This window comes from Tursiops truncatus, chromosome 1 (genome assembly GCF_011762595.2).
Source record: "Tursiops truncatus isolate mTurTru1 chromosome 1, mTurTru1.mat.Y, whole genome shotgun sequence".
Classification (NCBI taxonomy): Eukaryota; Metazoa; Chordata; class Mammalia; order Artiodactyla; family Delphinidae; genus Tursiops; species Tursiops truncatus.
The window spans coordinates 64027876-64053625 of record NC_047034.1 but is presented as its reverse complement, the minus strand read 5'-3'; the positions used below and the strand labels follow the sequence as shown (position 1 = coordinate 64053625).

The following is a 25750-nucleotide window of genomic DNA, read 5'->3' as shown; positions in this document are numbered from 1 at the left end:
TATATATGCATGTATGTATACATATATATGTGAATAATTTAAATCATGAATAGGAGTGTATATAAATGATTTTTACAGCTACACTGGTGGCTAAAACTGGGGTATGTAGGAAACAGTGTATAGAATTGCCTGTTCTTTCTCTTTCAGGAGGCTGGGTAATCTGAACAAGTTCCACATTGGTTGTAGATGCCCAAATATATGTAAGATATTTAGAGAAATTTGTGATGAGGTGAGCAGATAAAAAAGCCACCTTGACATCCCTTTCTTCAAGGGACAAGAAGACCCAGCTCTAAAGTCTCTGCTTTTTAGATCATCTGTATATTCTAAAATCATAAGACTATCATTCCACCATCTATTTGCCTTGCCTCAGTTGACTCCCATTACCTAGGAATATATTGTCTGGACATTTCACTTTTTATCTACAGAAGGGGAACAAAATGAGCCTAGATTTCTTCCTAAATGGGTTAGGATTAGACTTAACTATGAGTCAAAGAAACACAAAACAACAGTAACTTAAAAAAAGAAAGTTTATTTTTCTCTCATATATACGTTAGAACATAGATAGTTCAGGGTTAGAATGGCAGTGTGTCTCTCAGAAGTCCTCAGGAATCCAGGTTCTTTCTACCTTGTTGTGTCACCATGTGTGGCCTCCATTCACAAATTCATCTCACAACCTCAAGACAGTTGCTCCAGTTCCAGCCATTATATCTGCATTCCAGGCAGGAAGAAGACAGTGACACAGAAGAAGAGGGGAAGGGCACATACCAGTTGTCTTTTAAGAAAGTTACCTCAAAGATGCCATATGACACTTCTGCCTATCTCACTGGTCAAGACTTAACCAAATGAACACACTTAACTGAACTGGATTTTGAGAAATGTAGGCTTTATTCCAAGTTACCTTGTACCAGCTAGAAATGGAAGGTATTGCTTTAGGAGAGAATAGATTAAGGGAAATGACTAGCAGCCCCAGCCACACCTTGAAATGGGATATCTTTGATCTGTGTTAGTAAATCACTGGCAACAAGCTCCTGTCACCAACAGCTTCACCATCAACCTCATTCAATGCCTCAAATTCCACCATCAGTCACCCCTCCACTCCAACCAGAATGGCCTCTATGCATCTGCACTTGAACACACCTTGCATCCTTTCCTCTGTACTAGTACCCACTCTGGTCCTTTTGTTTAGAATGTCCTCCCTCTTTCTTGCTACCTTTCTAAATTCTATCCATCTTTGAAGGCTCAGTGCAAGCCCTACCTTCTTGGTAAAGCCTCTTCTCTCCTTACCTTTTCCCAATAACTTCTCTCTTTTCAGAATGCCCAAAGCACACATTACCTATGCCAGTAACCTGACACCTGGAATATATAGGCATATATGTTGAGTTTGTTTGCACATCTTTTACTTTCAACTAGATTGTAGGCTCCTTGTAGGAGGAAAGGTATCATAACTTCTCTGTACCTCTCACCATCCCTGGCATGCATGTGCTTCTAAACTTCTGAGTATCTTGACACTTAGAAGTCAGGGCTGGGGGAACAACAGAAAACTGAAATCTGGGAGAAATAAATTAGAAAATGCACTCCGACCCTAACTAGCTCTACAACCTTGGACTTAATTTCTCTGAGCTACAGGTTTCTCATCTATAAAAGGAAGGAAGTAACACCAGCCCAGGCTAATCCAGAGGGTTGTGGTAAGGACCTCACACACACACACCCTTTGTACAAGGCAAAACACCACACAAATTGTAGGTAAGTAGCTTTGTCAGGGCTTTTTGACTGCAAGCAACTGAAACCAACTCAGGCTAACCTGGGCAAAAAGGGTCTTTATTGGAAGAGCAGGAAAGATTGTTCACAGAATCATAAGGTATCTGGAACTCAGTCTCGGCAACTGTTGGGGAGCAGGGCAACTCTGGGAACCAGACAACAGGAACTGTTTGGCCATCTCATCGGGAGCACCTTCAGAAATGAACTAACTCCAAACAAGTTTCCAACTCTGTGCCACTCTCTCAGATGTCAATCCTGGGAGGAAATTGTTGGCTTAGCTTTGATTATATGTCCCTGCTTCTTGGTTACAGCAACCCAAGTCACCCTGATGGAGAAAGGTCAAAGTCCTGAAGGAAATCAGTGATGTTATCAGTAGAGTGAATGGAGGCTGGATAGCCAAAAAGCAGCATGTCCACCATCAGCTTAATAACAGTGTTGATTGAGTGACAGTGGTCCATTCCTTTGACTCTGAAGACATTTTGCATTAAAGATACCATAAGCAACTTCTTTAGGCCTTATCAGTGAACACCTTGGAGGGCATTAGTTCCTCAGATTCTTTCCACGCACGGTAGTTAGAATAAGACCTTACAGAAAGGAGATGCAGAACTACGTACTTGATGGGGGGAAGGCGCTAGGAGAGATGAAAAAAGACTCAGCTCTATCATCACTGGCTCACAGAAGCCTTCTCTGACCTTCCTGACTAGGTCACACCTCCCTGCATTCTGCTCTCTTATAGCTCTTAGTGTTCTTGGTGGCTCCTGATACTATGCAAGTTAAATTTATTAGCATTTTTGATTATTGATTCTTTCCTCCACTAAGCTGTAAGCTCCACGAGGGCAGGGCCAATGTCTCTTTCTGCTCACCTCTATTTCTATGACCCATCCCAGAGCCTGGCACATTCTAGATGCTCAGTAAATACTTACTGAAGGAATTAAATACATGAATAAATAAGGTGCTAAAAAGGCCAGAGTGATCAGCTGCACAACTATCTAGGGAGGGTCATTCCCACCACAAATCAGGGGCAGGTTCCATCTTTCCCGTCCTAGGCACACGGGGTGATGGGGGGGGAGATTAAAAATAGTGACAGGTTAGCTAATGCACCATCCATTAGGGGCTGGGCCACCCTAGTTTTTTTTTTTTTCCAGAATCCACCCTTGGAGGGGAGAAGGCCCATCAGGCAGTGGCAGAGGTAATCTACAGCTTCTGAGAGAGGAAATAAGGTATTCTCACTCTGATCCTACATTCACTGTCTGATAACATCACCCTGATTTCCTTCCGGGCCATTTCCCAAGCAGAAGCACTGCTCCCCTGGATGCCATGATCCCCAAGTGGTCCATCTGCAGGTGCCTCCTGAGACAAGATATTAAGAAGCCCTCCTGTTTGTACAGCACTGTGGTCTACAAAGAGCTTTCGTAATTACTTCCTTTGATGCTCACCGTGACCAACCTGTAAGACAGGCAAGTGTCACTGGCGCTATTTTACAGATGAAGAAATGCAGGCTCAGAGCCCCGCTCAAGGTTATTTAGGGAACTTCAAATATGGCATAAACTTCAAGGTTAGGGAATCGCCCATTGTCCACATCATCCACGTGTAGAGGGACTGTATTTTTAGCATAAATGTCTCAAGGCCTTTTTCTTGAGCCCTAAAGATAGCTCTCCCCTTTTTGTCATTGAACAGAATGTTGCAACATGGAAAACAAAGGGATGCAGGAAAACAAGGTATTAACTTGGTTTTTATTCTAGTGAAATCATGTCAGTTTGCAGGTCAACCTGGATTGACTGAATATATTTGGATTTGTATGTGAGGAGATGGGAGAGGGGAGAGAAGGAGAGAAGTACTTTGATTTTACTGGAGGTTCAGTTAAAAATTTATTTTGTCTTTGAGTTTGGAATTGACAAATTCATTCCACTTTCTTCCCATTTTCACTCATGCTAGGTCAACTCAGAACTCTCTTATTCAGCCTGTGGCTCTGGGCTCTCGCTCTCATCTCAGCCCTAATGTCTAAGGAAGGCCCCAGGTGACAGATGGCTGGAGAAATCACCTATGACCTGACTGCTTCTCCTTGGGGGTCAGAGTTCTTAATGTGTCTTTGGAATTGGAATTTTATCCTCACGCTTCGAAAAAGCAAAACAAAACAAAACAACAAACCACTCCCCGACAACCGTAAGTCAGGCTATAGAAGACCCACACTGAGATTTTTTTGTGTGTGTGTGGTACGCGGGCCTCTCACTGTTGTGGCCTCTCCTGTTGTGGAGCACAGGCTCCGGATGCACAGGCTCAGCGGCCATGGCTCACGGGCCCAGCCGCTCCGCGGCATGTGGGATCTTCCCGGACTGGGGCACAAACCCGTGTCCCCTGAATCGGCAGGCGGACTCCCAACCACCGCGCCACCAGGGAAGCCCCCACACTGAGATTTAAAGGAGCTCCGGTGAGGCTTGACTAGGAGCCTTCCTCTCAAGTGAAACTGGATGTGTTCTTCTTCTTCCTCAAATGTGGTCTGAGACTCCCAGAAGCCTTTCATCAGTGACCAAACCCCGAGTGCAGAGTCTGGTCCCTGGCACAGCAGCTAACACGTGGGGCACTCACCATGGGCCCAGTGCAAGGCTAAGTGCTTTGCGTGTGTTTTCTCACTCGTCCTCAACGCCCCTCTGAGGTAGCTAGTGACAAGGACCCCGCCTGTCCTTTGGATGAGCAGTCAGAGGCTCAGCAAGGGGAAGTAAGTTGCCCAAAGCCACGCAGTTAGTAAGGGGACGAGCTGGATTTGGATCTAGACACACCCACTTTCAGCTGGAAGGGGAGAGAAAAGAAGAACGGAAACAACCATTCCCCAGTGAAATCTTGGATGGAAGAAAGGTGCCCTTCTCACACGAACTCCCTCCCAGGCCTTTCATGCGAGCACAAATAGAAATTTCTCTTGTGTTGGAGCTATTATAAAATTGGGAGGAGTGATCACAGCAGGTAGCATCAGCCCGGTTCCTCCACACAGGTACTGAACCCAGCCCTGCAGACTTCTTTGAGAAGTCTGCCAAGTCTAGGCTGACGCTAAAGGAGAAGTAGTTGTCAGGTAGGCACATATGAGGGGTGAAGGTCTCATCCCTAAGCTCTGTCTGGAAAGCTGGAGATGAAACCAGGGCTGGCCTAGTGGAGGTCAGTCTGAGATAGAGGCCTCCTAAGCGGGTTCCACCTGCCCGCATCTCTCTCCTTCCAGGCCCTCGTGGGAAGCAGAGCCAGCTTCTACCATGGGGTGGATGAGCCAGGGACAGGGGTGGAAGGGCTGAACAACTGCAGGCGGGTGACCGAACATGCTGGTGCCTCCCCTCTGAGTGTGTCTTCTGGTCTTCTAGCCACACTGTTTCCTGACTCCTTTTCTCCATGAGCATAATCTTTGCCTATCCATACATCGCACTGAAACTTGTTGAGAATGTTGGGAGACTCTATCAGGGGAGCACACTGTCTGTTGCTCTGACCCTGTCCCTGGCAAGGCACCTGCCTTCAGTTCTGCGTGGAGAATCTTTCTCCTGCCCCGTGACTCTGCTCTGATTTCCAAGTAAATGCTCCCACAATGCGAACCACAGCTGCTCTGCCTTGAGTGAACTTGCTGGTGAGGGTGGAGTGTTGCCAGTGCCTCCTTCTGGAGGGGTGTCTGTAAAGAGTGAGGTCTCTGAGTCCATCTTGGCAGGAGGGTAAAAGCCGCTTTCTCCTTCTGTTTTGCTGTCGTCACTTAGTCACGCTTTCCCTTCATGCAAAGCTTCCCCCGCTGTTGACAAAACATCCTGGTCCCCCAGCCCCCAGCCCATCACCCCTGCCCCTGAATAAACACCAGCTCATTTGTAAGAGGTTTTTAATTTCACCTTGGTAAGCCATTAAGGAGTGGAATAAGGATCTCTATTCATTTTCCCTCACAAAATATCTGCTACTTTTCTCCAACTGATCCTCTCACCATGGAAGCCTGCGGAGCCATATAGCATCTGCATGATTTTCACTCAACAGACTGGTTTGGGTTTCTGGGTGGTTTGCATAAATTATAAAAAAGAGCACAAAAATCATACAACATCGACTCTACCATAAGGGGGCGTGTTCCCTCTGGCCGTGCAGAGAGTGGTGGAGACAAGTAGCTGTGTCCGAAGCTCTGATGACTGGTGACATCTCTAGGAGTGAGGCCAAACCTGTCCCAGCCTCTCTTGGAGGAGTCCTCCGTCTTCCCCATCAACTCATTCTGGTTTCTCAGGAAGCCTCCTATCACAGAAGTAGCCCATCCTAGCACCACAATTGGAGGACAGGGTGTGGAACTGTCCCTGTGTACAATGGCAACTGGGTCTTCTGTGTTCGGCGGCCCGGAAAGTGAGCCGGAAGGAGGAACCCTGTCTTTCCAACTGGACCCCCTCCGCCTCTGCGAACTCCAAGAGGTTGTTAGCAAACAGAGCGTCTGGAAAAGGAGTCAGCAAACTTCTTATGAAAAGAGCCAGACAGGACAGATAGGAACTATTTCAGGCTTTCTGGTCCAATACAGTCTGTTGCATATTCTTCTCCTCTTTGCTTTTTACAACCCTTTAAAAATGTAAAAACTCTTCTTAGGAGGCAGGCCATAAAACACAGGCCTGCGGGCTGTGGTTTGCCAGCCCCTGGTCTAGAACATGATGATGCCCTGTCCAACCCATCCGTTACAGCCTCCTTCCCATCGAAGGCCTCTGGCATCCCCCCAAGCTGCCCTGAGCTGGTATCTGCAGTGCAGGCTTTGCAGAAGGGACCGTGGCAGGCAGAGTTGCCCTCAGGTTCCTGCTCTGCAGCCCCAGGTATCCTCCTTTGCCAAGTGGCTGGTCTGGTTGTATTTTAAGCAAATATCAGATATTAGTCTCAGCCCTGCTCACGTGTCCTGGGGTTGAATGAAGCCTCAGCGTCCCCAGTGAGGTAGGTACATACTATCAGCCTCGTCTCACACTTGCAGATGGTGAAGTTCAAGAGCAGAAGTGACTTTCCCAGCACTGCCCATCAGCCACATGTCTGAATTTCAAAGAAAGCCGAAGAATCTAGGCTTTACATTTTCTAAGGACATGATCAGGGACTGTTCTGTCCCACCCAAGCCCAGTGATTCCACCTCAAACAGCGCAAGTCCAGAATCCACCAGTGAATACTGTCAACCACACAGAGTTGCTCTCCAGACCTCAGTGACACTCTCTGAAAACAGAATGAACTCAAGCACTCAAAGCTACGGGGCCTCGGTGGAGCAGCGCTCTCTGCCCTGCCTACAAGTCTCTTCAAACTCAAAATAAAGTTTATAAAAGTAAATTATCTCATTTTATAACTTAAGTGCATCAAGCATTTCCTTAAATATAGTTCACACTGAAAATAAAGTTACTTTTTGCTGTACAGTTGGTGTCTGTTATAATTAGGGATAAAGTATGAAAGGTTACACACTCACGCACACATCTATCTACCTGTCTGTCTGTCTGTCTGTGGGTGTGTGGATGGGTAGACATATGCACCTCTTGAAAAGAGCTTCCCCAAAAATGGCGGGAAGTTGTTAGGGGTCTCTAGGTATCTAGTTTGCATGAAAATGCCTATATTTAAAATCCCTGTCCTTAACGATAAACACATCTTCATACCTAACACTAAGACTCTTATTAGAAACATTAAACTATGCAATCCGTAATGTATTCAGTCTTTGGAAATGCCGAGCTACACCATATCATTATACAACAGCATCCCGGACAAAACTCCCTCCCCAACCCACCTCTTCCCTGCCTCCCCATCCTAAAGCCAGCTGACCCCTCATGTAACGCGGTTGTTCCAGAATGGGAGCCTAGCCGGAGAACTCGAGGGGTGAACTCAAGAGGTGAAGTAAGAATTCTGCATGGAATACAGGTGGTCAATGGGGTTTCCCACTCTGGACTGCAGGGGCCCGGCTTCTGAGGTTGCTAGGAAGCAGTCACCCAGGTTACTGAGAGAGGTGTCATCACTGTCCAGGTCGTGGAAAAGGGGCTCAGCACCTGAAATGGAGAGGAAACACTGGCATGAGGGTCTGGAAGGAGGGACGCATTCAGTGCTGGGAAATGCAGCGGAATTCAGCCAGCGTGGTCTGAGCACGTCCCCCAGGGGGCGCTTTCTACTGGGTGCTGGGGAGGGGGTGGGGGAGGGTAGAGCTACACAGAAGAGTAGGAGCGGGCATAATCCCTGTCCACAAAAGATCTCCTTAGGGGGGCTCACGTCTACAACCGAAAATAATATGAACTAGGATATAACAAAGTGCTAAACTGAGTGCAGCATAAGCAAATGTCAGAATGTCTAGACAGTGAGGGTGGGAAGTGGGCAAGACAGAGCACCACAGGCTGGAGAGACAGGGGCAAGGGCTTCTGGAGGACTTTGGCCACAAAACTGGTTCTTGAAGGAGGGATGGTAAGAAAACAAACATCAGCTCTGAGAGTGATGCACACGAAATCTCCGGTGATAACACCTGTCCTTTCAGATAGCACAAGTATACTGAGTGCCGGCTGTTTCCCCAGATTTGTACTGCAAAGGACAGGGAGGTTAGGTGCCCAGACTCAACTGATTTACATCTTTGACCAAAAAAAAAAAAAAAAAAACAGGAGGGCAAACTGAGCAACAGCTGGGGGACCACTGTGACCGGAACCTTGAGGATGTATGTTTCACCTCTACTTCAAGTAAACGGGAAAGATGAAAACTGCAGTTTATAAAAATGGTCATGTGGCTTTACTTATTCATTTTACTGAAGGATTCATCACAGGAGTCCTTTATGTAACAAGACCCCCAGGACTCTGAAAATGTAAGAATTTGCAAAAAAACCCAAAAAGTCATTTGCCCTGATTTTGCATAGTGGTGAAGACAGGTACAGACCTTACCTGAGTCTTCTAAGGGAGCAAAGAGAATGGCGGTCACTGGAGCATGCATATACATATATCTATGTGTGTATGAATGAATGAGGTTGGTCAATGACGTTCCTGCACATGGCTGGATCTTGATAAGTGTTTGCTGAATGCATCACATGGGAAGATAGGGCTGATTTTAACATTATAGATAATTTTTTTTAATGAAGGCAAAAAAGAAGTTGATAATCTGTGCACTGAGGCATATATCTCTGATACTAATGTTTTGAAGGCTTGCGGAATAAAACATTATTTTTAGCTATCAGGGTTAACAATTGCAGATTTCACAGTACAGATGAATGTATTACATAGGCCACTTACCTTTTCTGTATAAAAATGCAGTGGCCTATGTTTGGCACTGAGATTGAACTTCAGCCTTCCACTCCAGAGCTTGCCCATCCCATCAGGGTGCCCAGGCCCCAGCTTCTGTACATCAGCTTAAGCAGCAAACTGGGAAAATGGGGGAGTCTCAGCTGTCCCCATTCCCTGTGTTTAAAGCAGCTCTGTTTTGGCTGGGGTGAGACCGGGAGGAGATATTTTTCACTTCACAAGTCAGTTTATGTTTCAGGAATTACATTAGTACACCTACTAGTATCTATAATAGGAGAGTCCAATTCAAACATCTGTTTTCTGTGCTTTTCAATATATTTTTTTCTTACGTGAGAGTTCGCATAATTAAGGCCTCTGCCTATAACACTGCTGATAATGCTTATGAACATGTAAGTGTGGTACCTGGCATGAAATGAAAGACTTGGGAAGTTCAATCCCAACCAACAGGTCTACAATGAAAACCCAACCTCCTATTCAAACTAACAAATAAGAAGCTTCGGGAAAAAAAAAGAAGCTTTGAAAAGGAGAATAAATGGAAGCGTGACTAATGTGTACGTGTGCTGGTCTTTCTTCTGGAGCCATCAGTTGGGTGATTCTAGCAGTATTTTGTGGGACACTCCTTCTGCTTTGGAACTTTAATGAGCATCTAGGAACTGTGTAGAGGTGTCTGGGAGGGGATGAAAAACTCACGCGAGCAAGTTGTGTGAGGTCCCTGCATGGCTTGAGTCCCTCTTACCATAGGGGTGCATGTGGTCTCCAGGCATCTGGGGTGGGGTGAGACCCTGTCGGAAGGGATCTGAGCTGTAGACGCTCTGCTCGATGGCCAGGAGCTGCTGTGGGGTGGGCAGAGCGGTGTAGGGGTTCATGATCCCTTCCATCCCAGTGCTCCCACCACCATTTGTCTGAGCTGTGGGACAAAGAAGAAGACAGATGATTCTCCACGTGCAGCCCAGCATCACACGCTGGGAGGGAGGGAGGGCCACAGAACAAGCTCTGAACTTCACATGCCCCACTGGCTTGTGACCACACAAGTTGTGTGACCATGGCTACATCATTCTACTTCCTGGACCTTGGTTTCCTCATTTATAGAACGGAAGGGTTGAGGTGACATCAGTGGCTCCCAGTCTGTGCCCTACCAAGGGCCATCAGGGATTGCCTTGAAGGACAGGCATGGCGGGTGTTGTACTTGGAGAGCTTCCTTGAACTCCATCACTAAAACGAAGGCGTTTGATGCTACACACAGGCTTGGCAGCCAATGGAGTGGATGCATCTAAAGAGCCTTCCAGCATTACCCCACTAGGAGTCCGTCCGTCAAGTGGGGTTCACGACACCGGCCCAGCGGACCTCGTGTAGCTGATACAAAGACTCCATGAGATCGTGTGTATGTGCTTTGGAATGACAACGCGCTACACTCGTGTACAGAATTTTATCAGAAAAGGAGGACTCTGTTCCTGCCTCCACATCCTGCTGTGGTTCTCTGAACACAGTGCCATTAACTCTCAGGGACTCGATCTGCCACCTTCTTAAGTCTACCCTAGGAGTTGCCCATAGAATTCTTCAAAGTTCCAAGCACTAGGAGTCTGTGTTCTCATAATGCCTTGATGAGTTCTCCTCCCTTTGAGCGTGTTGACCTACATGGAGTCAACTTCCATGGCTCTTCCTAAAGCCCTCTGACACCTGTGACCCTCTCTGAGGTGCACAGTGCTGTGTGATAGGACTAGCAGGCCCCATTACCCTACCCTAGGGATGTGAGCCTGAGGTGCAAAGAGACAGAAAGACAGGTCCCAGATCTCCAAACAGCACTGGGAGGTGGAACTGGGGCAGATTCAGGTCTTCTGACCAGCTCGCGGCTCCACCCCGCCCCAGGGCCCATGCCCTTGCTTCACTTCTCTCCCAGAGCATCTATCTTGCCATTAAGATACTGTCAGGCCTAGAAGGTCAAAAGCAAAAAGAACTCTTGACTGCAAGAGTCAAATTCTCGTTGGAGCCTAGCCCAGGTATCAAGCACAGGTGAGGTCCGTGCAAGGACAAGGGGCTCTGTTTAGAGGTCAGACAACCAATGTCACATTCCACGGCCTTCCAAGTGTGGTCCAAGGCTGGCAGCAATGAGAGCTTGTTAAACACACAGACTCTCTGGGCCCACCAAGACCTTAAGAATCAGAATCTACACATTACCAAATACCAGGTGATTTAGGTGCATGTTAAAGGGTGAGAATCCTTGCTCTAGGGTACAAAGAGACCACTCAGGAAACGCTGCTGGACAGCTGAGATGGGGAGGGGGCAGCGCATATCCCTTTAAGAATGACATTGTTCTAATATAGTTATTCTTGCTTTTTTTCTCTTAACTTCCTTGAAGGGTCCCACAACCTGTCCCTCTTCACACCCTCCCCAGTCCCCACACCACCCCTATTAAAAACAACAACAACAAATGGAGGTAAGTGTGAGTTAAGGCAGCGTGGCCGAGCGGAACTCAGAATCAGAGAGACAGGTTCCAGCCCCAGTTCCATCTCTCATTGGTCTAGGACCGTGGTTGCCTGGAAGGAGGAGGGCCACGTGGGATGAGAAACTGGGCATGTCTCTGACCCTGTAGGTAGGCCTGACACAGTGCCCTGACACTGCAGCAGGGCCCGGGCAAAGGGGCTTTGCATGAGGGTAGGGCCACCTCCAATCCGCAGTTCTGGACCTGCAGAACCCTCTCACAGTTCTGATGGTTTGGTCCTCCCTGGAAGGTCCCATCTCCCAAGCAGGTGTGGACTGGGCTTCACGGAGCTCAGAAATGTCACTCCGAGAGCTGGGTGGTTGGAGGCGCCTGGCAGGAGAGGCCTGGCCGGGAGAGGCTCCAGCTTACCGGAGCTCAGCCTCTGGGTGTTCTGTTGATCTTGCTGTTGCTGCTGCTGCCGCCGGGCCAGCTTCTTCATCTGATGAGGGGAGGACCACAGGATTAGAAGTCAGGGGGCCTGCAGCAGGTTCCTGCGGCTAGGCCAGGGGAAAATGGCTCGTGGGTAAAGCAGAGGGACCCCTTCCCCTGCTTTTACTCAGGAAAGGAGCCACACTTCAGGAACAGCGCCTGGAGCCCGCCCGATGCACGGTGGCTGAGGGCTTTTTACACTGCAGCCGTGGAAAGACAGCTGGCTGGGAAGCAACAGTGTGGCTGGTCTTAGCAGGAAGGGGGATTTCCTCTCAGTGCTTATGTTGTGACAGTTTTATGTGAGGGGATGCAGGGTCTTCAGCCCAGCTTAGATGTGCAGCAAGGGTCTGCTGACAGGGTATGATTTGGGATGAGGCTGGTCCCCCTAGTCCCCTATCTGCTGGTCCTTGTGGCAGAGACTCCTACCAGGAGATGCACGCCTCTAGGTAAGGAGCTTGACTCCCAAAGCACCCTGTTAACACACAGACTTCCCAGAAGGAACAATGTAACCCAATGTTTCTCAAACATTGGAACATTAGGGTTCCATGAGACATTAGCATACATTTTGAGTGAGAGAGTGTGTGTGTGTGTGTGTGTGTGTGTGTGTGTGTGTGTGTGTGTGTGTGTGTGTGTGTGTGTAGGGAACACTAGATTTTTTTAAATCTAGTGTTGTTGTTTTTTTTTTTAAATTCTTTACTGTGAGATTTCTCAGACCTTCAAATATGCTCTCTGCTTATGAATCCATAGGCTATAGGTCCTCTCAAACCTACTGAACCATGAAATCCTCTCATAGAAAGGACCATGGACTACACACCAGCAGCCCTGGTGTGAGGAATTCAGTGAGGGAAATGATATCTTAACCAATCATTTCACCCACTAAAGATCAGGGCTGTAGAGAACTGGGCCACTAACTCATGCATGTACACAGGTAGGAGAATAAATAAGTAAAGGTCTAAAATAAGTAAAAGACCACGGCAGGGGGATGCAGACCTTGGTAGGATCCAGCAGACAATAGGATGGTTTGGGCCTATATCAGGGAAGGGTGGGGCACTGGGAAAGGTGAGTCAGGGCGTCCATTCCATGCGCCATAATGTTGTCTTAGACCTATCATGGGGGTGCTATGTAGGTTTCCCTCTGAAGCTTCAAAGGAACTCTGGTATCTGTGTTAAATGAATGGGAATTAAAGAACCTGCTTTTACCAAAAGACACAGAAAGGCATTTCTTCATGCAGATGGCTGTCCAGATTCACAGTCACAGCCACGAGGAAAATAAAGGCCATCTCACTAAAACAACTGCCCCGTCTCTCCCCCTTCTGCAGGGCTGCTATAGCTGAAATGACTGCTGAGCACAAAATTTCTGAATCAAGAGAACTATTCTATCCAATGAGTTGGGGTTAGAAAACCTGCTGGCAAAAACAATGTCCTACTATTGTTTCAGGAAACCGGCCCCACAGAGACAGAAGTAAGAAGCAGATTACCTTAGCTCTCTGGTTCTGGAACCACACCTGAACGACACGGACGCTCAGCCCTGTCTCTGCAGCCAGAGTCTCCCTCACCTTGAAAAAATGGAACGTTAGAAATATAGAAACATTGGCACCTCAGAGTAGAAAGCAGAACGTTCCCTACGTGGTGCACGGGGAGGCCAACAGGCTGCATCTTCCGTAGGAGCTGGCGAGTGTTCAGTGTTCAGCGAAATCCCAAACACAAGAACATTGCTCTCCTTCAGGCGGACAGAAGGTCCTTACCCAGGTAAATGAAGAGAAGAATAAGCATTAATTTTGATGTGCATTCCAAGAGGTGTTCCTGGGTTTCTCTTCCTCTGGAAACTAGGCCTTCAGTTTGTTCTTAGATATTAGCAAAATCTATTGCTGTGTTTTTAGCTGTATGCCAGGCATATGCATTAACCTACTTAAGGAGAACTGAGGGTGAAAACGACTTTGCAAAAACAAATGGTTCTCTCTTGCTCTCTTCTCCTGTCTACATTCACTGACTTAAATTTTTGGTTTTGTCTCTCATAGCTTTAGGTCTCTTTGGGTGTTTCATGAATATTCATATTCACTGTGAGCCTTGCCCGAAGGAAGTAAGTCAAGAGCCATCTGGGATCCGACAGAGCAAGAGAGACAGTGCTGATGCGGGGACATGTCCTGGGACTGTGAAGAGACAGGACCATCAGGGTCCCTATTATGAAGACTCGTGTTTCAACATCTGCCCTCTATACAGGCATTTGGTGAGGGGCTGGCAGAGTGGCTAGAAGGGAAGGGGGAAGAAGCACAGATTTCCCAAGAGTGGTCCTGAGAGACACCGCCCCCTCTTGGTTAGATTCTGAGGAGATGAGATGGTAGGAGCTCCTTGAATCAACACAGAAGTCGAGCAAGCTGGAGGCCTTGGGAAGTGCTCATCTTTATCATGCCGCTGGGGGTGAGGCTTAGAAGCAGGATAATTAGAGAAGATTTTACAGGCACATCCTTCTGCAACGCCAACTGAAACAGCAGTATGCCCAGGGGCCCACGTCCACCTGCTGAAACCCTATCCACCCTTCAGAGGCCCAGCTCAAAACCCACCTGTTCCACAAAGCCTTGCCTGACCCCCCAGACAGAGGCGGCCTTTCTCTTCCGGCAGCTCCTGGCTGCCCCTCTGTTCTGGTCCTCAGAGCGTTCTCCCCAGTGTTCCAGTGTACGCATCTCCTCCCCTCTGGTGGCCTAGACGCTGCCCGGGAACAAGCACTGGGCACAGGCCATACAGAGGCTAGGAGTCCAGTACATGTAGAACAAGTAAACCAACGAGGAAGTGGGAACTGGTCCTTGCGCAGGTCTACCTTGGAGCTGTTGCCACTTTCTACCAGCTCTTCTCCCAGAGCTTAGAGGGCGGTGAGGGCAGGGAAAGGAAGTCTTCTGCAGGTGGGAGAACTTTTTTCAAAAGGCAGAAGTGGTGGGAGACTGTATTATCGTTCCTTCCCGCCCCTCCTCCATGGAGGGGTGTACGCCTCCCCCTGTACTCACAGTGGCTTAGCCACATGACTTGCTTTGGCCCATGGAATGTAAGTGGATGTGAAGTTGGTGATATTCAAGGAGAGCCATTCAGTGGGACTGCCCACTGTGACTTGGCCTCTTGCTTTCTGCCGTCGTCATGAGACCCGTGTGCCCCAGGTGGCCACTGCCCTGGACTCTTTAATGAGAGACCGGTGGGGCAGGCCTGAACCTGAGCCCAGCTGGGTCACAGCCAACCCACAGCCCAGGGGCAGGAAATAAATGTTTGCCGGGAGCCGCTAAGATTTTGTTTGTTATTGCAGCAAAAGCCCATTCATACAGAGAGGGGGGCGTGCTAAGGGATGGGATGCTAGGGACGGATGCTAAGAAATTTAAAATGTCTTTCTTCTATGAATTTCAATTCAATTTCCATGTCAAGAAAGCTTTCTTTTCTTATTTTTATTGCATAAAAGACAGTACCCAGCATACGGCAGGGAGTCCATAAATGGTGGGTACTTAATAAGCGGACACAGCTATTTGTGGCAGAGACTACTAATTGTCTCCAATATCCATTCTCTCCTTCCTCCTCTTAGCAATGTTATCCCCAAGTTTTAACAAGGCACACGGACACCCAGATAGACTCATTTCCCAAGTCCCCTTGCAAGAGGTACAACCTCAGGATTAAACCCTAGCCAACACACATGAGTGAAAGTGATGCAAAAAATCCCAGGGTATGTCCCTAAAAGGGCAGCTGCTTGCCCTGACTTTCTCCTTCTCCACCATGGTGGCTGGAAAAAATGGTGACACCTGGAGCAGCCCCTTGGACCCATGGGATGGATAACAGAGCTTCTCGGCCAGTCTTGGATTGCTTATCTCTGGACTGTGATGTAAGAAAGACATACACTCCTATCTCATTAAGTCACTGTATTATTATTATTTTTTTACATAACTGTTCACAGCAGCCCTATCTGTAACAGCCCCGAGCTGGAAACAACTCACATGCCCATCAACAGGTGAACGGTCAAACAGCCCATGGTACATCCACGGAATACTATGCAACAACAAAAATGGATGAACCACAACACGGATGAATGTCAAAATCACCACCTCAAGCAGAACAAACTGGACCGAAAAAGAATACATGCTACAAGCCACTGTATTTTTACTGTGTTGTAACATTTCGATCTATATCCCAACTGGAACCTCTTATTGTTATTCTCCCCATTGCTCTCCATGAAATGAAAGGTATGAGCAAGTAGCCAGTTGGAGTGGGTATGCATACCCCAAAGCACAGGGAGATTCCACCATGACCCCGGCCACAGCTGCAGTGATCCCTGGAGTCTCCAACCGGGCTCAAGGCCACATGCCCAGACTCTGTCTGAACAGCATCTCCCACCCTGACCCCCAGGCGCACAGTGACACCCCAGAGGAGTCCAGGGTGCACACAGAGAAGAGGAGCCTCGTCCCCTTTCCTCCCTTCTTCCCCCCTCCCCGCAACCATACCTTCCTGCACGGCTTGGAGGATACTTCAAACGAGGCCTTGAATGCTCTCCTCTGTTGGGTTGTCAAGATGGTTCTGGGACGTTTAGGGCGCTTATGGTCCTTGCCATCCTCAGTGGCTCCTTTCCCTGCCCCATGGGCTGACTTGCAAAGACTTTCTTCATCATCACTTTTGCCTGAAAGAAGCAGAAAATAACGTGTTGAGTCCCTTAAGGCCACTTCCTGGAGTTGTCTGTTATTCCATAACAAGACACTTGGGTCCACGTTCCAAGTATGACTTAAGACATGAATGCAACACCCTGTGTGATACTGATCCCAAAGCCCCCAGGAAGGGCTAAGGAAAAACTTCTAAAACGTGGAGACAGGAACCAGGAAGTCCACCATCACAGCTCAGGATTTTCTCTCGGGAGGCTCTCCTAGCTCCACGTTTACTAGTTGTGTGACCTTGGGCAAGTGACTTAACTCTCTGTGGCTCAATTTCCTTATCTGCAAAATTGAGATATAGGAGTACCTACTTCATTGGGGTTGTTGTGAGGATTAAATGAGTTTATCAAGAAGGCACTCAGAAGGCTGCTTAGCATATAATAAATGCCCAGTAAGTGTTGGTGGTTAATATTTCTTAAATGTCATTTTTCAACTCTAGACCTGGATAAGTTATATATAACTTCCTAGATACTATGTCTGAAATTCTAGCCACTGCCAGGATGTAGAAAACAATACTGTTTAAAAGGCCACAGAAGACCAACATTAGACTACGTGCAGGTACAGATAACACAGACAGTTAGTCAAAACTGCCTGTCTATAAAATAAATAACTCTCTATTAAAGTGACTGTATTTATCTATATTTACGTGAATTATTTCAACTCTATAAGCAGTGATCAATACAAGCAGTAACTTGAAGGAAATAAAGCCTTCAGTATATATGACATTCTTTCCCAGGCTACCTCTTGTATCCCACAGACTTCACACTCCTAAGAAGGTGCTTCTAGGATCTGGGAAATACCCATGTGAGAGAGACTCCTTACTACTTTCAGCATTAAAAGCCATAGGCAGTTGTGTGCCCACATTACCCTAATGAGACCCTCATTTCTCTCTGGGTCTTTACAGAGCTCAGCTGCCCTCTTTCCTCCAGTAAAAACCTTTGTCCCGAGAGCTTCCCCAGCTCCAGTCCCCTGCTTCTGATCCCCTTCTGGACACTTCAAGAAATCCAAGATGGGCTTCCCTGGTGGCGCAGTGGTTGAGAGTCAGCCTGCCGATGCAGGGGACACAGGTTCGGGCCCCGGTCCGGGAGGATCCCACATGCCGCGGAGCGGCTGGGCCCGTGAGCCATGGCCGCTGGGCCTGCGCGTCCGGAGCCTGTGCTCCGCAACGGGAGAGGCCACAGCAGTGAGAGGCCCGCGTACCGCAAAAAAAAAAAAAAAAAAAAAAAAATTCTTCATCCCACCCTCCTCTGGAAAGATGCTCTTTGCATATAATGTTTTAGTTTAGACTTTAGTTGAGTTCTAATTTTTGGCTCTACCAGAGACAAAAAACCTTGTTTTATCTGAAAAAACAATGGCTAAGATTCTTTCCTCTATGAACTTTTAGGCATACAATTTGAACGTGAAGGAAGACGAACCTCTGAGTTCCTTGAGGGCACAAGCCTTGCAATATAATTGAACAGGGTCTGACATAGGCAGACCTAGGTCTCCATCCAGCTCTATCCCTTGTTTTAAGTACAGCCCTGTGCAAGGGACGTCCTGCACTGAGCCCGCACTGGAGACAAGAATACCCACCAGGGGGTGGCATAGGAGTAGTGCTGCTGTGTGCAAAGCAACTAACACAGAGGCACAGAGGAGGCTCTTATTAGATGTTGTGGGAAGGATGTCTTTTCCCCTCTGCCTCACTCCCCTTGAGAGTACAGACAAAAAAACCCACAAGATGAATGAAGAAGAGATTAAAGAAGAATCCTCCTGACAAGGAGTGGCCACTCTGGCATCTTCAATTCTTAGGCTGCTCTTTCCTTGATGGGAGTGGGGGGGATTCAGTAAGCTGATCTCAGTCAGACCTCAGGATTGAAGGGTATTTAGGATCTTTCTAGAAGGAGGTTTTCAGAATGGCAAGGAAAAAATAAGCATGTAAGAACTAAAAGCCTTAGGGAACTAAGAAGCCCCCACAAGAGAAGAAAGGTAGAAAAAAGGAGGCCATTGACTATGCAGATTCATCCTTGCTGGGCCCTACCTCATGCTGCTCAGAGAACCCCCCACCCCCACAGCCCAGTCTTTAGTGACGTCAGTAATTCTCTCTGTTGGTGGATTCTTTGGGGTCAAAAGGATGCTCCTCTGGTACTGGTGATGCCTTCAGTAATATTTCTGAGGAAACGTGGCTGACACCCCACGCCAAGGATTGTGTAGATCTCCTGCAAGGCAGGTGATTACAAGGAACTGAGTCTAGAACAAATAAGTGAGAAGTCCAAAGCACAGAATTTACTTTAAAATGCAATTGTGGGCTTCCCTGGTGGCGCAGTGGTTGAGAGTCCACCTGCCGATGCAGGGGACGCGGGTTCGTGCCCCGGTCCGGGAAGATCCCACATGCCGCGGAGCGACTGGGCCCGTGAGCCATGGCCACTGAGCCTGCGCGTCCGGAGCCTGTGCTCCGCAACGGGAGAGGCCACAACAGTGAGAGGCCCACGTACCGCAAAAAAAAAAAAGTGCAATTGTATCATCTTCAGAAACCACTTGTCTTATACCAGTTTTGTCCTTGAAATGGTATCTGCAAACATCTCACGGGGTCAGTCTGATTCTTTTACAGTCACATAGCTTGATGCAAATGTATATTGATGACTAGGGTGATGTAACTAATGAAAATGCAAAATCTAAAATAATGTGGATTCCATGGTGATGGCTCATATATGTTGACGACATTCAGGAAAGCAAGATGGCACAGTGTCCACAGCATGGGCTCTGGAGCCGTACTAACTCGGGTTTCAATTCTGGCCTTGCCGGTTATGATGTGTGATTCTGAACAAATCCCCAAGACTCAGTTTTCTCATCGGAGAAAGTAACAGTGTTGTTGGAATTACATCAGATGATGCATGGAAAGGGTTCAGCGCTGTCTAGAGTGAGATAGATGTTTATTAAATCATCATCATCATCATCATTTCAAAAGAAGGGATCTTAATCTGAGACCCATGTTTTCTGTTATTAACAGTTGCACATTGATGGGGGTTGGAGTTAAGGTTTTACACTACAAGCGTTCATTCCTCTCTCTTTGCAGATATGACCCTAGCTCACACTAAGCGTTGGTTTTATAGAAAGTGTATGTGTGAGTGCTTGTGGGAAAGAAGGGGGGGTGGTAGTCGGGGGGCTGGTTCCAGAAGGAAGACGCGATTGCTGAAGTTTGGTCGGAGCCCTAGAAGTGGATGGCTGAGGTCCCTGATGTCTTCGTACTGTCTCTGGACTTACCCCAGCCTAAGATACATGCACATTCCCCAAGACCTGCTATCCCATCCTAGAACAGCAGAAAGGACCAGTGGGGGAAAGAGCCATCTCCTAGGGCAGCCCTTGGTGCCCATCTTGGGAGGATGTAAAGAGCATCACAGGCGACTGCTCATTCATTCTCTCTACATCCCTGTGAGAAGAGACAAAAACATCTGTTTTCAGAAGAAGAGGGAGGGGCGGAAGTGGGAGCAGAGGGAGGACGAGATTAAGATTTGTCTCTGGAGTGTTTCTATCGTTTTTTGGGGTGCATTTTCTTCTTCTGATTCCTCCTTTTTGCTGTTCAATCTCTCTCTCTTCTGTCTGCTCAGGGCCCCATTTTGCCTTCCAAGAAGCACTAGATGCTCTAGACCAGGCATCTACAAACTTGTTTTGTAAAAGGCCAGAGAGTAAAATATTTCACTCTTTGCAGGCCTTATGGCCTCTAGTGCAACCACTCAACTCTGCCACTGTAGCACGAAAGCAGCCGCAGGCAGGACGAATAGGCATGGCTGGGCTCCAGTAAAACTCTATTTCACAAGCAGGCACCAGGCCGGATTTGGCCTGCATACCATAGTTTGCTGGCCCCTGCCCTAGACCTCTCCTGACCCGTCCTCCATCAAAACTTACGTATCCTGTGTTCCAGGCTTTCACGCTCTGACTCTGGGGCAGGAAGCACTGCTCATCTGCTACACTGAGTCAGGGATTAGCAGGGTCTGAAGTGTCCTCTCCCACAGTCAATAACACCTAGACATGGAATGCCTCCAACCAAACAGTCACCACTATGGAATTTCAGGTGTCCTGGCAGATCTAAGCAAGAGAAACTCTGAAGATAGAGGAATGGAAGGCCTTTGGGCATTTCCCAAAGTGCAGACAGATGTCACAACCCGGCTGCCAAGGGGAATGCAGACCATCGCTAACCGTCACCCAGCTTCGGTCTGCCGGGTCGTAAATATTACGAGCATAGCAGTGCCCTCTGACTCCCTCGGGGAACTTCCAGACTGTTCAGGGAGGCTCCCATCTCCTCGTTCGCCAGGGGCAGGGCTGCCTGACTCTGATGCCAACTTCTCCATGAAAGCAGGCAGTGCCTGAAATATACACTTACTGATTTGTCCAAGAGAAAGGAAAGTTCTAAACGAGCCAGGAGATTTCTCCCAGGGCCAGCAGGAGTACTGGAGAGCAGGAGATGCAGAAAAACCTTCCAACAGCAGAGACATCTCGGAAGCGGAAGGAGGGGCAGCCCCTCGGCATTGCCAGAGGCTCCCACACCCAGATGCAGGCCAGAGCGATCCCTCATAATTTAAGCTGACACCCCTCAGCGGAGATGAAAGGAACACCACTTGCTGTCTCCAGCAACAAATGTCAGCATCCCTGGAGGCCATTTAGACACAAACGCAGCATAAATCTGACTCCTAGAGGGGAAGTCCAGAGATTAAGTCTCCACGCACAGCCTACCAGGGTGAAATGAATTTGCTTGGCACAAAGTTGGAACATGTTTCTCAGGGCCTTTCTTTCCCATCTCTTGTAAAAAAAAAATCTGGAATGGCTCAGGGGCTGTTGCTTCCCGCTTGCCTGGTCCCCCCACTCATTTATGACATAAGCAATGGCAGATGAAAGACCCAGCCATGGTTTATGGCCCCGAGACAGGCTGTACTACCTGTGGGGCCTCACAGATTCATTTCAGGTTGTTGGAAAAATCCCAACAGCTCATAAACAGGGCAAGAGATATCAGAGCTTGGCCCAGGAGGCGACGGTGAAGGAGGAGGGCCAGAGACCCTCGTGCTAGGAAAGGGAGAGGCAGGAACAGGCCTCACATGCTTCCCACGTGATGGGCCTCATAAATGTCCTTCAGGCCGGGGGAGTAAAAGGAAGGGTCTGGGACTTGCGGTGGGTTGAGGGGGGAGGGAAAGAAGTAAGGGAGGAATTTATGAAGACAGAATATGTAGGAAACTATTTCAGTCGCTGCCCTGCACTGAATGGATCAGAATTCCATTCTCCGGGAGCATAACTGGATGCAAGGCAGCATTTCACATTCAAGAGGCAGTAGGTAAAGTTGCCTAGAATAGCAAAGTCCCTGCAGCTACTGTTTTGAGACTGCCTCACACAGAGTTCTTCAAGGAGGTCTCAACTCAGACCCAATCAAGTTCCCGGAAAAGATTTGCCTTGCACCTTGTTCGCGTAGTCATCCGTTCAGTAAGCATTCATCGTGGGCTCGTGTATCACGCACTGAACAAGGACAGTTCTGGGCTACAGAGATGATTAAGACTTGCCCTCTGTTCTCACAGATCCCAGATTAATAGGGGAGAAGGCTACAATGCCAAAATAATAGCTCTGCTTAGAGGACTTGGAGGAGGGAACTGGGAAGGTGACACAGTACAGGTGTCACTCGAGGTGAAAGTGAATGACAATGAACAGAAGTTGCCAGGCAGGAAAGGGCAGAGAGGGCGTTTTAGGTCCAGAGAGAACTTCTAACGACATGGGAGCAAGACCTTGACCCGGGAAGCGAGGCTCATCCAATAGATGAGGTACATCCAATAGTACCTTGCATGTCATTAGGTACTCAGCACCCTGCACTGCATCGCAAGGGGATGAGTGAGATCTGAGATGACCCCTTGCTCTCAAGGAACAGAAAACTGTGTTAGAGTTAGCACGTGTGAAACAATAAATATAAAATAGTATTTGGTTATGCTCTTTAGGCACGGTATATATAGACAGGGAAAGGGGGGTAGGGATAAATTAGGAGTTAGGGATTAGCAGATACGCACTACTACATATAAAAGAGATAAACAACAAGGTCTTCCTATATGGCACAAAGAACTATATATTCAATATCCTGTAATAACCTACAATGGAAATGAATCTGTAGAAGTATATATATATATAAAACACTGAATCACTTTGCTATACACCTGAAACTAACACAACATTGTAAATCAACTATACTTCAATTTAAAAATGTAGGCATAAAGCCAGCCAATGAATCTGCTTACCTGAATGTGTTTCTGCAGAAATTTAGAAAATGCTGGCAATAGGAAAGCCGTGTTACGAGCCTTAAAGACACTGAAGTCTTTAAGGTCCCTGAAAATGGCTACAAGACAAAAAAAAAAAAAAAAAAAAAAGTAGGCATATAGGAAAGAGAGGTGTCAAAGTGCCAGAGGAGCTAGTAAAGGCAGGAGCCTAAATGCAAGGGAGGAGGGAGGCGTGGATCTGGAAAAGCAGAGGGGAGAGGGCAGGGGTTCTGAGAATGGCTCAGCCTTGAACTGGAGAAAAGGGGAGAGAATGGGCATGAGGGAGACCTCAAGGCCCTGGCAGAGGGTGCACTTCTGAGGGGAGAAGAAATGCAGGGTGGAGAGGCCACGTGGAGCTTACTCCAGGGGTCCTGATGTTCCAGAGCCGATGTTGTTAGCAATGGTGAGACACGGGGGGAGTTCTGTGTCTGGAGCTACACAGGAAAATTGTGGACCCAGAGCGCAGGGCACCATGGACCGGGAAAGCACAGACACCAGCTGCTAGACTGCTGTGTCCATGTGTGGGTGACACCACCAGGCCACCAGGTCCACTTTGCAGACTGGGGTGAGGGAGTCTCTCAGGTCTCAGCGCTAGACAAGGGCCCTGAAAAAGAAGAAGCAAATGCCCACATCCCAACCACCAGCTGTGTGCCAGGCCCCGTGTCCAGGGTAAACATTTCATCTCATCTCTGTGGCAACACAGCATGGCAGGCACTGGCGGAACTCCTCTCCTACCTAAGGAATAAACACAGTCTCAGAGAGTTTCAGGAACCTCCCCCAACACACAGGGCCTAGGTGGGATGGCCAGGTTTCACGCAAAGCTTGTCTGCTTCCAAGCCCAGGCCTGAGACACTCTTACAGGGAGCAGAGAAACAGGCTTTTTAACCAGCAAACCAGGCATAAGCAAATGACAGTCACCTGTGCACGTCCCAGCCCAAGAGTGGAGGCAATCTAGATACTAGGTTGCCAAAGACCACGAAAAGATCACTCTTTATATCCAAAGAACATATGGAGTGGCGGAAAGTAACTTTAGCCATGAAATACGAGACTTGGACCCTAGTTCTAATTTTGCTACTAAGCTGTATACCCCTAAATGAAATTCCTCACATTTCTGAGACTCAATTTCTTCATCTACAAGATGAAATAAAAAGCCCTTTCCCTTAGCTAATAGTTGACTGGGCTTCTTCACTTTACAATTGCATTATTTCATTGTTTCCATTCGAACAGTAGGAGGCAGGAAATGTGTTATTATCCAACCCCCCACCTTTTTTTTTTCCTACAGATGAGAGATGAGTCAACCAGGCCCCACGGACGTGGGTGATGTTTGCCCAAGGGCACACAGCTGGGATGCTCCATCTTCCACTCCCACTTCCCCTCTCCCGCCTAAGCTGCCTCTGGGGTTGCTGGATCTGAAGATCCAAGGATACCTGTGACTTGCAGAACATCAGGTGAGGCCCAACGGCAGGCAGCATCACTGTTATTAAAGAGTGAGGAAAGAAAAGGGAAGGCTTTCTGAGGGGTACGGATCATCCACTCACACTCTTGAGCTCCTGCTGGAAAAGCCATTCTTTTCAGTCCAAAAGGGACAGAGCTTAGTTTAAATCCAGGTTCCCCCCACTCCTACCCACCCTCCCCAGGCACCCCCTGCCACTGCGACCCCACTCAGGGACAGGGCGCTAGGCATTTCAAGAGCAGGGCAGACAGAAGCCGAGCTGCTCTCCTGAGTCAGGCTGTGGGTAAAGGGTCCCAAGAAAGACACCTTTGTTCAGCGATGCCCACTGTGGATGGAGACTCCTGGGCCAGGCAGAGGGAGGGGAAGGCAGGTCAGAGCAAGGGCATCCAGCTCCGACATCCAGGCAGCCCCTCGAGGGGAGCTGGGTCTCCACTCTGGGAGTGCTGGCGCCTGCCACAGCCTGGACCCCTCTCCTTTTGCTTTTCTCTGCTGGCTGGTGCTCCTGAAAGGGAAACCTTGTGCCTGGGAGGTTTGTAGGGAAAAGAGACAGTATTGGTACTGACTGGTGGAATTACTGTGAATTTGCATCAGTTTGGGGTCTTTTCGCATTCAAAAAGGATTTGTGCTGGCATCTACCCTGCCTCACTCCCTCCCCCCTTCTACACAGACACACACACTCTGCATCTTTTCCTCTCTGAGTTTTTCCGTCTCTTTCTCCTCCCCTTCCTAAGGAAAACGTGGCCACGTGCAACCCCAACTGATAAGCAGAGGTGTACATGCTCAAAGCACCTATGCATAGCTTTGTCATATACTGGAACTCCTGGTAATCGAGATATCAGCAGACACCTCTACCCCTACATCACTGTATTCCAATCAAGCATGGATGCATATACTAAATAAAAACCATAACTGGTTCGTTTGGATTCGGCCAGCCCCAGAGAAGGAGACCGGGAAGCTCAGAACAAGATGAATCAGACGTTCGGGGCTCTGCTCTCAGGCTCAATAAAAGCTCATTAATCCGCCAGCCCGATGGTTCACTAGGCACGGGTGTGACATGCATGACATTATATTCAGTTCATATTAATGAGGTTGGAGTGTGTTTGCTCCGATTTACGAACTGACTTAAGTGGATCAATACCATATCTCTTTGGAATAGTCCAATTTTGCTGCATTAATCACTAGTCTTCAGGAGGATAAAATGATCTGGGATGGGAGACAAAGGGTTAATTTTCTTTCCAAAGTAAAAAAGACCCAAACGAACAATCTTCTAGGTCAGCAGCAGTCCCCAGCCTTTTTGGCATCAGGGACCAGTTTCGTGGAAGACAACTTTTGCACGGACGGGGCGGGGGTGCGGGGTGGGGGGAGTGTGTTGGGGGGAGGGCAGGATGGTTCAGGCGGTATGAGCGACGGGGAGTGGCAGACGGCTCCTTGCCCGCTCACCTCCTGCTGTGCAGCCTGGTTCTTAACAGGCCCCGGACCGGCCTGGGTCTT

At 48.2% G+C, this 25750-nt stretch overlaps 1 protein-coding gene and 1 non-coding gene across 2 annotated transcripts in view; one reads left to right on the top strand and one right to left on the bottom strand.

Moving 5' to 3' along the window:
• Positions 1 to 5572: 5572 nt before the first annotated feature.
• The window catches only part of LMX1A (LIM homeobox transcription factor 1 alpha), a 152397-nt gene continuing 132219 nt past the window's right edge, over positions 5573 to 25750 (bottom strand). Inside the window, exons 5-9 of the mRNA XM_019934234.3 lie at positions 16346 to 16518; positions 13355 to 13432; positions 11818 to 11887; positions 9706 to 9876; positions 5573 to 7745 (exon numbers count right to left, since the gene is read on the bottom strand). Of these exons, the coding sequence (XP_019789793.1) occupies positions 7585 to 7745; positions 9706 to 9876; positions 11818 to 11887; positions 13355 to 13432; positions 16346 to 16518 (653 nt within the window). The 3' untranslated portion in view covers positions 5573 to 7584. The remainder of the gene's footprint in view (positions 7746 to 9705; positions 9877 to 11817; positions 11888 to 13354; positions 13433 to 16345; positions 16519 to 25750) is intronic.
• On the top strand, positions 22765 to 22894 carry LOC117309962 (small nucleolar RNA SNORA33). The gene has a single exon (XR_004524233.1). It is a non-coding gene; the product is annotated as a small nucleolar RNA SNORA33 (small nucleolar RNA).